The sequence below is a fragment of the Pseudochaenichthys georgianus genome, chromosome 15, assembly GCF_902827115.2.
Source record: "Pseudochaenichthys georgianus chromosome 15, fPseGeo1.2, whole genome shotgun sequence".
Taxonomy (NCBI): domain Eukaryota; kingdom Metazoa; phylum Chordata; class Actinopteri; order Perciformes; family Channichthyidae; genus Pseudochaenichthys; species Pseudochaenichthys georgianus.
In genome coordinates this window covers 38,454,371-38,467,014 of record NC_047517.1, presented here as the reverse complement: position 1 = coordinate 38,467,014, position 12,644 = coordinate 38,454,371, and the positions used below count along the sequence as shown (strand labels likewise).

Sequence of the window (12,644 nt, the reverse complement as noted above, 5' to 3'; positions counted from 1 at the left end):
GTGTGTTACAAATGTGTTTCTGTAAGTGTGTGTATTTGAAAGTGCAGCTTTCTTTTCAATGCAGCTGCAACAAATTATTCCTTTCTGTCTTCCCGTGTGTGAGTGTGTGTGTGTGTGTGTGTGTGTGTGTGTGTGTGTGTGTGTGTGTGTGTGTGTGTGTGTGTGTGTGTGTGTGTGTGTGTGTGTGTGTGTGTGTGTGTGTGTGTGTGTGTGTGTGTGTGTGTGTGTGTGTGTGTGTGTGTGTGTGTGTGTGTGTGTGTGTGTGTGTGTGTGTGTGTGTGAGTGAGAGAGAGGGAGCATGATCGGCATTGGATTCGCATTAACAACAGATATACAATACAGCTACGACAACAATAACAACAAATATTTCTATACATGCACAGTTTATAAAAGAAGAAACAAATCTTTTTAAAGAGCAAAATGTTAAAATCAGGGGAGACGGGGGAGACGGGGGAGACGGGGGAGACGGGGGGACGGGGGAGACGGGGGAGACGGGGGAGACGGAGACGGGGAGACGGAGACGGGGGAGACGGGGGGGACGGGGAGACGGGGGAGACGGGGGAGACGGAGACGTTTTTATAATTAAAATGCTGCAAACGATATACTTTTGTTTTGAAGTATAACAAGTATAAAACGGAAGCTTATGGAAGTTATTCAGATGTTTTTCATGCATTTCCTTTAAATATCCAGCGACACAAAACTCATTGCACTTTAGCAGGAAACATGTTTCAGAAAAGGTTTGAGGTTTGAGTTAAAATAAGTCATTTATTATATATCTATGTTAAAATAATTCAACATTGGCTTTTGGTTTCACGTAACTCCATTAATTCCACACCATAGATTTTGTGGATTTTATGCAAATATATTTCTCGGGTATGAAAGTACAACCAAAGATACGAGCTGTATGCAATAATATCTTTAAAGTTTTGGATAGAAAAGCAGATCTTTTGCCCCTCATCGCCTCATCGCCTCATCGCCTCATCGCCTCATCGCCTCATCGTGATTGACACTAAAACGTCCTATTTAGCAGCGTAATGCCCTCAGAGGTCAAGAGGTCATTTAAATGGGATCTGAAAGCAATCGAGCATCAGGAGTGCAGACTCAGATATCTAGAAAGGACATTTAAATCTGCATTCATTTCTTTGTTGTAGTGTTTTTATTTGTTCTACTTAAGCAGCGGTGTATTTGTACTTAAGTAAAGGATCTGAGTACTGAGTAGTAACATCCACTCTCCTTGAGTTTTTCACTTTTCTTCTGACACACATTCGACTTGTTGATTTCACATTTAGGTACACGTGGTTTTGAGTGAGTTGATATGTAAACATTCGGTAAGGGGTATATCTCTATCAGCAATGAGACTGCATCACAACAGCACGTCTGGACGCAGTGTGCTCTGAGTGTTCAATCAAACTGGATCATGCAAAGTAAATATAGTATTTTAAACCAAGAAACATATAAAACTAAATCCTACAAATGGATCAATTAAATGCATTAATTCTCATAGCTTTGTTTGCATTATTAACCACACAAACAGACCTCTCACCCTCTGTATTTCTTTTGGCTAACATTATTATAATTAAGTATCTATTATTACATATTATTATGAAGTGTTAGGCTTCTATTTGTTAAGGGTCCTTTCCCAAAAGTACCCCCCCCCCCCCCCCTAATGCCAAATAAACACTCTCGTTGTGTCGTTAACGGCGCGGTCCCGTCTGGCACAATGAAAGCAGTTTTATCTGAGGACAATAGTTTAAGCATTACATCATAAAAAATGCAATTTGCATTGTTGGTAGAAAGCACATGAATGTATGAAGTAAGTATGCGTCCTTCAGTTCTGGAAATGTGAGATATACAGCTTTATCAACAACAGATGTGTTGATATCGTCTAATACGTTGTTTTTAAGTTCAGATTTATGTATGTTTCTGTAAATGTTAGCGTTATGTACCCCGGGTTAAAGGTAAGCTGTCACATGCAGATGGAACAGTTTACGTTCTTCAATTCCAACAAGAAAAGACCAGAAGACGTTGCAAAAGGAATATCTTTTTAAACAAAAGCGTTACAACACACCCTGGTCTCCCCCCGCCGTCCTTCCACCTTGGCCATGTTAGTTTTCTAGCTACAGATCGTCATCATCTCTCCTGGACCAAAAACATCCCAAACGCGGTGTGTCCCGTCACTCGTTCGGACCCCTCCTCTCCCGGATCATCAGCTTCTTCATCTTCATCCTCCTGTTCTGGAACCAGATCTTCACCTGCCTCTCGGTGAGGTTCAGCAGCGCGGCCACCTCCAGCCGCCGGTCCCGGGTCAGGTACATGTTGTACAGGAACTCCTTCTCCAGCTCCAGGGTCTGGTACTTGCTGTACGGACACCTCTTCTTCCGGGTGGACTTGGCGTAGATCCAGCTTGCGGCAGGATTATCTGCAGGAGAAGAAGAAGATACATGGGGGGGGGGGGTGAGTTTTAATGTAGCTTTCGTCCAAAGAGAGTTATAATTAGTGCAATAAAGCACGAGGATACAGACTCAGAACAGCAGACATTCACTTCGGTGAGCCAGGTGCTGCAGCATTAGTACGACTGTAACAAAAGGCTTACTGGCCAAGACGCTGTGGAGGCGAGCTGGGTTTCAGTCGGCAACAGAACACGTGTTTAAAAAAACGAAATGTATTTATTTCAACAAGGACCTAAAATACACTCATCTCAGAGAAGAGATTAATTCTGCCAGAGTATAGCTGATAGCTCATTTCCATCTGCAGTGTAGCATCCCATTAACTTTGTGTGTGTGTGTGTGTGTGTGTGTGTGTGGTGTGTGTGTGTGTGTGTGTGTGTGTGTGCGTTCGTGCGTGCGTGCGTGTGTGTGTGTGTGTGTGTGTGTGTGTGTGTGTGTGTGTGTGTGTGTGTGTGTGTGTGTGTGTGTGTGTGTGTGTGTGTGTGTGTGTGTGTGTGTGTGTGTGTGTGTCATTGACTGTGTATCAATGTAGATGTGGGTGTGTGTTTCAGTTTGTGAGTTTATAGAGGGACATCATGATTCGCATTACACAACAGATATACACAGCAGCAGCGACAACAATGACAACAAACACACACACACACACACACACACACACACATACACACACACACACACACACACACACACAGACACACACACAGGGCCGGCCCTGACCAATTTGCCACCCTAGGCAAGATTTTAGCTGGCGCCCCCCCCCCCCCCCCCCCCCCCCCCCCCAAAAAAATGCAGACACTCACTATGATTCACGCGTGCACGGTTGTGGCATGACCACCAACACAGAAAGATATTGACACAAGATGTGAGCAACTGTATTTAGTTTCCTATCATTTGAACATGATTTAAGTGGGGGGGACCTCACCTCCTCTAGGGGGGTCCAGGGGCATGCACCCCTGGGAAGACTTTTTTTTTTTAAATGTTGAAGTTAAAAGCATCAATCTGGTGCACTTTGAGAGCAACATTAGGAGATCTATGGATACATCTCTCAACACCCAGATGAAACACAACTGTAAGCAGATGTTCTTTTTCTTTATGGATATTTTACAAATCACTCCCCTTTCAAACTGTATTCTTGTTTATTAATAACAACTTTTTTGTACTGTCAGTATTTTATACCTGTTTTTCACCTGTTCTCTTATTTTTTATAAGTATAATGATCATATAAAGGTGTGCCTTTACCTCACTGAGCTGAGGTTATCAGAGCCTCAGTCTTTCAGGAGAGAGCTCTCTAAAGCTCCCCCCGCGGCCGCTTACACAGTACATTCCAATGTTAATAAAAGCACACAGAAGCTGTGTACGTTTTTTGGGAGTTTGATTTATTTTAAATGAATACAAATACAAAATTAAAACCTATAATTGCACACTAAAACCATTATTTAAAAAAAAGAACAATTTCACATAAACCTCTGGTTTTTACTGGGGCTGGGGGGTTCAACTTGATTTGGGGGGGGGGGGTGCCATAGTTTATGGGCGCTGTACGCAATATATACGTAGTTATGTTAGTATAAGATAATAAGATGTACTTTGTTGATCCAAAATCGGGAAATTGTGTTATGAAATTTAAAAAAAAATTTTTTTTTAATTTCTAACTTTTTTTTTTCTTTTTCGGCGCCCCCTATGGGTTGATGCGCCCTTAGCATTCTCCTATACTGCCTATGCCGAGGGCCGGCCCTGTGTGTGTGTGTGTGTGTGTGTGTGTGTGTGTGTGTGTGTGTGTGTGTGTGTGTGTGTGTGTGTGTGTGTGTGTGTGTGTGTGTGCGTGCGTGTGCGTGCGTGTGTGCGTGTGTGTGTGTGTGAAAACATTAGCAGGAACTCATTTTATGAGCTTGCATCTTTTGGCTCATTACAAATGAAAAGAAGCAGCTCCATAAAGACAGACGGCGATAATCCATCACATTCTTTATTTTCCATATTGCTGCTATTAGCAACACACTTGTGGAGCACTCGGTTGTTTATGTCCTCATCTCACCTTTCCTCCATCCTTTACCTTCAAAGGACGCGATGTGGAAAGACGTTGCAGGTAGACCTAAGTTATGGACGTGTTCTTGGGAGGACACCATAATAAATACGGAGGAAAGTCTAAATGTGTGTGTGAGTGTGTTGTGAGTGGAAAGCAGACTCAATTTTATAATTATGAAACTGCAGTCTGGAGAATCTGAAAGTGCCTGATCTGAAATGCTTTACGGGCCACTTTAAAATAAAAAGAGTGTGTTAGTGGATAACTCAACAGACAGCAGCTTTGGGTTGTTACACACACTCATTCTGCAGAGAGGACATCTTTGTTTCTCTATCATTTATTTGTAAGGAACTGCCTTCGGGCTGGCACAGGTGGTGTGGCCCATGGAACAAGTAGAATTGTGGCTATTTCAAATAATGGAAATCTAACAGAAATGTATTGGATTTAATGCCTCTTTACTAAATACTTGTCTTTGGAAACACTTTGAAATAGCTTAAATGTTCTATGCATCCCAGGGTGCACAACAATTGAAAATAATATCAAAGCCAGTATAATGTATTTGTATTATTATTATTATTATTATTATTATTATTATTATTACTATTTATGGCATTTCTTTAATTATCACAATATAAGACCTGTCTGTCCTTTTTGTTTATTCTAATTCAAGCTTTTTAAAATATTATAATTATTTTAAAGGTTATTTAATGCTCTTTGAGCCATGCTACATTATGATTATATACACTAAATTTAGTTTAGCTTTAAGCCTTCCTGTAATGCAAGATAAATATCTCCTTTACGTCAATTTTCTGCAAACATCGGCTCAGAAAACGCAGTGCCAAATAGTTAAATAACAGCCTATAGCACCTTTATTATTTTAATGGACAATAAAGTTTAACATTTCCGAGTTTACAAGACATTTATAGGCCTATAAAAGTCACACACACTTTACTTCGGCCACATTCTCCCTCTCTGTCAGACACTCAGACACACACACTCAGACACACACACACACACCTGTGTATTGACACCTCTAAAACGCGATAATAAACATTCCTGAGTTTGGTATATTTACCCGGGTCTATCATAGGATTTTTTTTCCTCTCCTCGTTCTCTTTCTTGGGCTCCGTCTTCTTCCCGAGCTCTTCCACGGTGCCAAGCCGCTCTAGGACCACCTCAGCCGGGCTGTGGAAGCTGGATTCCTCGGGGCTTTCGGACGGAGGTGAACTCTCCGGTTTAACCGCCGCATACGTCGGTGTTGGATCGGAGAGGTCACCCTGAGCGGGGACACACCCGGAAAACCCATCAGATGCATGGGACAAAGGGGTCTCCAAAGCCGGGGTCGAACCCTCCCAACAGCGGACGAACCTGCTCTCTGAAGCCGCCGATGATGCGAGGTGCTCGGCGTGATTCTGCTGCGTCCACGGGTGGTGGTGATGGTGGTGGTGGCTCAGGAGGTGTGGATGTGGATGGAAAAGGCCCGGATTGGACTGCAGCTGCGGGGAAGAAGGCGCAGAGGAAGTGGAGGTGTTGGCCCAGGGAGAAAAGCCATTTAAGCCCGTCTGTTTGTTGGAAAAATGTGAAAAATCCGGGATGGGGGTCCCCTCCTCCTCCTCCTCCGCTCCTCTCCGGGCTGGCTTTCCGCAGCCGACCGAAGAACCCTGCAAGCCTCCCGGGATGAAATGCGCACCGTACGGCTCCTCAGTCTGGAGCCCCATCATGGAATAATAATTCGTTAGCGACATGTTTATTTTATTATTTCAATAAAAAGACACTTAAGTGCGACTGTAAAACGTTAGATGGGGCTGGTATAGTGGGCTTACATCCTCCCCTAAAATGGTAGTATTTTTTTTTTCCTGCCCTTACCTTCTCCTCGGCTGCTTATTGGTTATTCCACTGATCACATGGTTGGACTGTATTTACCCAGTATAGGAAATAAATCTCATCTTTCTTTTGTGCTCAGAAATGTGATCGTAGCCTCCAGCATGCTGCCAGATGGCCTGACTGTAGCGCTATGGCTTTATAAAACTCTGTTCCTGAAACACCGTTTTACAAGCAGAATAAAAAAGTAACAGGGAGTCGTTTACGAGCGAGAGTGTGTGTCTTTTTGTGTGTTCAGTAACATGGGCCTAGTCTCTATAGCTTCTTGTGCCAAACCACGTTGTTAATGAAGGCTTTGTGTTTTTATAATTGATGATAAAACTCCTAAATGTCATTTTAAAGTGTAACGGGATTTAGATTCAAGAGGGATGGACTTCCTTTGATTGCTTTGGTCTTGATCTGACTTTATACGCGTCTTTCTTGACAGGATTGAGGGGAAACTCTCCATTGAAGTTCATGTATGGCGATTTAACGTGAGTTGCTTTTTGCATTTATTAACCAAAAATAACAGTATCTTCTTTATTTGCATTTGTGTCCGTGCACTGGTTTTACATCAAGCTGTTATTTGTTTCCTTGCGTGCTCAACAACGTAACCTTCTTAATTATTAAGTGACTATGTTGACTTCTGTTGTAAAATGCATGTCAAAAAGAAAGTATTTTATTTCTTTTGGATGTCATTTGGTTGACACCCTTTTTTGTCCCGTGAAATCCATGTGTCTCCAACTTTTGTGAGTTTTAATTTTGACTAAAAACTTGGTGTGATTTAAGTTAAATAACCCAATTAGATTACCTGAGAAAATGCATGTTTTGCACCTCGTGATTCAAAGTCTTAATTTGTCAATTGCAAAACAGCTACAGCTAATCTTTGCAATACTTCTTTTACAGGTTCCTCCAACAATGCGATATGCGTAAAATAGAATAAACAAAAAATAGAATAGACATCAGAACAATATAATATATAACTTTAATATCATACATATTTAGAAACTCTGAAATACTGAAAACTATGCACTACAAATCCATATTTGGCCTTGTGCCAGATGAGTTTAATGACTTTGCCCATTCACCGTTACCGTGGCATGTTTGAGTGTGACAGTGAGATCCTATTGGCTGCAGCAGATGATGGGGGCGGGGCTTAGATTCACGTTCTAACATAGACCTTGATCGCTGTCTGCACGTGGAGCGCCACCTGCTGTCCGGATGAGTCAAAAAAAACTTTATTGATTTTATTTGGTTTATTTTTGGTTATGAATGCTATCAACATGCCAAGGACTGCAAAGAATATGAATACCGTGTCTGTCTATATTTGGCACATGTAATGATGGTAGTTTGTATGTTAAATAATGTCCTTAAATAAATAAAAAATGTTTTGTAACAGCATGTTAACAGACGTGAATAAAACATACAAATAAATACAAAATGAACAGTAAATACAGTATATTCATATGAGTAAAACATACATGAATAAGTATTTGGGGTACACAATATAAAATAAACAACACAGTTATAATAGACCAATACAATATACAAATGTAAAATAAAAATGTATAATTTATACATTATTTATTTTATTTAGAAAATTTAAAAAACATCACATATCTCAGCAATAATATGAAAAACTTAAATATATGTTTAAATGTGTGTTGTTAAAAAAAGAGAGAGGCTGTTAAGGTCCATTTTATTGTGGGCCATAGGTTGAATGCCTTTTAGTTCCAAACAGAAACACAATCCCTCCTTTCATCTCCTTTCACCACACAAACACACAAACACACACACACACACACACACACACACACACACACACACACACACACACACACACCACACACACACACACACACACACACACACACACACACACACACACACACACACACACACAGAGTTAGTGTGTGAGACAAGAGAAAGAATGAGAGGGACAGCAGACCGTCTGTATTGCCCCAATAAAAGTCATTTATTTGAAGAAATGGTGGTTGTGACTTGTGAGTGTGTGTGTGTGTGTGTGTGTGTGTGTGTGTGTGTGTGTGTGTGTGTGTGTGTGTGTGTGTGTGTGTGTGTGCGTGCGTGCGTGTGTGTGTGTGTGTGTGTGTGTGTGTGTGTGTGTGTGTGTGTGTGTGTGTGTGTGTGTGTGTGTGTGTGTGTGTGTGTGTGTGTGTGTGCGTGCGTGTGTGGTGCTTGTTTTGCGGTTCAAGGTTCATTGCCTTGGATTCAATGAGTGTTTCTGGTGTTTAAAGTCTCGGTCGACCGCAAAGAGGAAAGAAAAGAGATTTTAGATTTTACTTCTTTTATTTTATAGTTTGACGTAACCTAGGGCAGCAATCACATGGCTATTAACCTGATTTTTGATAGCGTTGTTGTGTTTACAATTTAAGCACTCAACTGAAGTGTTAGCCTTTCTAATCTCCCTTCTGGGTGTATTTTTATAGCAGAAGTGATCAAAATGTTATTTGATCACTTCCTTATTAAAGTAACATCCTGTTAATGACCTCAAACTGCAACAAACAAGCTTTAACAAACGACATTATCAAACAATTAAATACATTTTATATTGTTTAACATGGAGGCGGTTAATTCCCAGTCACACTAACATGAAGGTTTGAATCTTTCCTAAATGGAAAATGCTTTTTAAACTATAGGAAATTGTGTCGTAAAATGTTAATGTTTTTACACAAAGTAGAGGATTACACACTATCACATGTTGAGAAAATGTCACCCAAGGCATCACACAACACATAACAGTTCCTCTTTGAGAGATATTGTGTCACACATTTTAAATATTGTCTTTAAGCGTACATTTATTGAAACATGATACATGAAATATTGCAATAAATGCAAGGACCCACACTTTAAGTCGATAGAGCATTTTACTAATCACAAAGTAAGGAGGAAAATCCACAAAGAGCGATACAGAATATTTAAAAAGGAAGTGGCTTATCTGTTATTTGCTCGAGATGCGTGACAAACATGGGGCCTGAACCTGAGCCCTGGGGTTCTCCTTTAATGGCAGGAAATAACTGCATGTATCCACTTGTTTTACTTTGTATGTATGTCTCATTTAGCCTGTCCAAATGGTTGAATGATATCTGAGATGGTTTCCAATTATTTCCTGATTAAATTGTTCTTAATTCTTAATCCAATCCACTTCATTTCTATAGCACACAGAGTTGAACAAAGTGCTGTACATCAACAACTGTATAAAAACAGCATGAATAAAAAACAGACAGGACATGAAACAAATGTAAAACACGAGACACTGAAACCAGATCAGAAGCCGCAGACTGAAAAACTCTCCTACAAACAATACAAAACACGAGTAAGATAAAAACCCGAATGTAAAAGCCCACGTGTCACCTGGCCGGCAACTGCCACGGAAAAGAAGTGGGTTTTTAAACGAGATTTCAAAACAGGCAGAGTTGGAGTCTAACCTGGAGGGGCAATTCGTCCGGAGCTGCAACAGCAAAGGCTTCATTTAGGGACGACCAGAAGGAGTCTGTCAGCAGACCTCAGTGACCGTGTGGGCAGCGGCGCCGCCAGGGACTTTGGGCCCCATGAAAAGATATCACATTGGTTACTTAAACATTTTTTTCTTAATGTTCTAAAATGATTTTAAAGCGTATTCTAAAATGGACTGGTATCCAATGTCAAGAGGCGAGTACAGGCGTATGTTCACGCCGCCTGTCCTTGTAAGGAGGCGTTGCAGCAGCATTCTGGACCAGAGGCGAGACAGGGAAGCCTGGTGTACTCCAATGTGCAGCTCATTGTAATCCAGATATACAATAATTATTTGAATCGTTAAAATCGCCATTTTTTGTTTATGTTGTCATTTTATTATGTTGTTCATTCTGGATAATGACATATATTGGACTCATGTCAGTGCTGGGACAGGGATCCCTCCTCAGTTGCTGTCTTTGAGTTTATTTCCAATATCTCTCACCACTGATGAGGTTTTGTTTTTTTAAGTAAATGTTTGAGTACGTTATATTTCAGGTTTCATAAAAGGTTGCAAACAAGTTGAACCAAACACAACAATGGCCATTACATAAGATAAGATAATGCGGGATAAAATATCTTTAATGCACCCAGTAGAGATCATTTGCATGACCAGTCAGTGCTGCTATGTTATCCATTGAATATTGCAATATCATTCTATCTGTGCTTTTGTGTCTGTGTTTCGTTTTTTGGTGTGTATTAAAGTGCTTATACGGACTTTAATATCCTGTCAATCCATAGCTTTATTTTGACCATAGATACAAAATAAAATATGTAAATATAAATACTTTAAATATTTTGACAGAGAAAAGGGTTTATTATATTTATGTTGGCTCTCCACATGCAGACATGTTTTGTCAGTTTAAAGCAGAGTAACCGTCACATTTAAGAACATGCATTTGGGAGAAACAATGTTAGTAACATTTAGTAATATTTGTAATCAAACATTTCGATATTAACTAGTCTATATTTTATAGTCCTACAAATACTCTGTGTTTTTTTAAACTTCTGGATTATTAATCTAACAATTCAATTCAGTTCAATCGCTTTATTAGCATGACATTAAATACATTATTGCTAAAGCTCTGTTGCAACATCCATACACAAATACACACATGTAAACACAATGCTAAATGTTTAACATAAGATCAACATGTTGTTTTACAAGAAACACAAGGAAGGAACATTCATTCAATTCATATAAAACATTAATATAAAAATAATAAATATGTGAGATGTGAGACCTGGTGGAGCAGCTCAGTCTCCATGTGGCAGGCAGAGACAAACTGTCCTCCAAGAATGCAGCTTTTCTTCATATTCCCCGAGTACAATTTTTCATTTTTAGATATTTGAGGATGCTTAGGCTACTATTGAGTTTTGGGAAGAATTGTTTCCGTACAGGTTCACATTGTTGGCATTGTGTGAGGAAGTGGCGCTGCTCTGCATCCCTCCAATGACAGTTATCTAAGCACTTTCTCATTCACACCATGCTGTGACTTCCACTCACTCGGAGCATGTCTTCAGTCTCGGGAAGAGGGCCCGTCCTCATGGTCCTCCTCCCCGGCCCTCGGTGACTCTGACCCCGCCCTCACCTTGCTCTACCCCCGGTGTCACAGCCTTTTACACTCGGCCCAGTTCTTCTCATTTAGCTAGGATCCACTTCCTCTTCTGTAAAATGTTATAAACCGGCAGCAGGACTGTGTTTGCCCCGCATGGGAGAGGAGGTGTGAGTCCGGAATCTGAGGCAGTGTTTGTGCAAGGGAGGCTCCACTCCAAGCTTGTGCGTACAAACTGGAATCAGAGGCGCAGAAAACAGTCTTTAACCGAGGATAGTTCACCCCGGGATTCGTTATCGTTAGCTTCGACTCGGTTGTCCCGGTAGAGAATGTATTTCCCCGGAGAAAGACACTGCTGACGGGGCTTTAGGTGGCAGCAGCCCCGGTACTCTGACAGTCGTATACGGAAGCTGTGTTCTCCGTTAAAAATGAGCCAGTCAGACTTTGACAGATAGGCAGATTGGTAAGTACATGGACAGATATCATATTTTTAATCCTAACACGCTTGTTGAAGGTTGGATAATTCTTGGCCAATTATTCAACACACGTTCATAAACAGGGTCTCCCTCTTTCTCTTGCACTTGAATTAGTTGTAAAACCCCAAAAAGTAAAGCAATAATAAGCTATTTAAACCGAAAAAGAAACATAGCTAGCATTACATATAAACATTATTTTAAAAACCTCATATTTATCACTTCATGACCCCCACCGGAAAGTGAGCAAAGAACAGTCTTTGACCTTGAGCCCAAAATGGGTCTGCTGAGTACAATTAAAAAAACACACACACACACACACACACACACACACACACACACACACACACACACACACACACACACACACACACACACACACACACACACACACACACAGAAATCCAGCACTATTATGCCATTCGCTAACAAAAAACTCAAATGAATATCAAATACAAAAAGTAAAATTCCTCATGCAGCACACACTGATTTTCAGAAGACCTCTTGGATATGTTTGACTTTGAAGTGTTGCAGGAATTTAAACCTCACCCGCATTTTTGGAGGTTTAGCAATTTAGCAATTGAAATCGTTCAGAATAATTGGAGTTGGAAGCAACAACAGAGAAACCTCCACTTCTCAAACATAACCAGATAACAGAACATGCAAAAATAAATATACTGATAAGAAAGGCTTTGTGCTTTCTGTCGGGGAGCTGATTGTATAGCCTGTGAATCAGCTCCTAACTGCAGAAATAAGACAATATGGCACCTTATATATTCTG

The 12,644-nt window shown here is 40.6% G+C and overlaps 1 protein-coding gene across 1 annotated transcript; it reads right to left on the bottom strand.

The window, feature by feature from the left end:
• Positions 1 to 2,174: 2,174 nt before the first annotated feature.
• LOC117460202 (homeobox protein Hox-D9b-like) lies at positions 2,175 to 6,209 on the bottom strand. The gene is made up of 2 exons (XM_034101480.1): positions 5,540 to 6,209; positions 2,175 to 2,419 (listed from the first exon to the last, which is right to left on the bottom strand). The coding sequence occupies exons 1-2, from the start codon at positions 6,207 to 6,209 to the stop codon at positions 2,175 to 2,177; spliced, it is 915 nt and encodes a 304-aa protein (XP_033957371.1).
• Between the last annotated feature and the right edge of the window lie 6,435 nt (positions 6,210 to 12,644).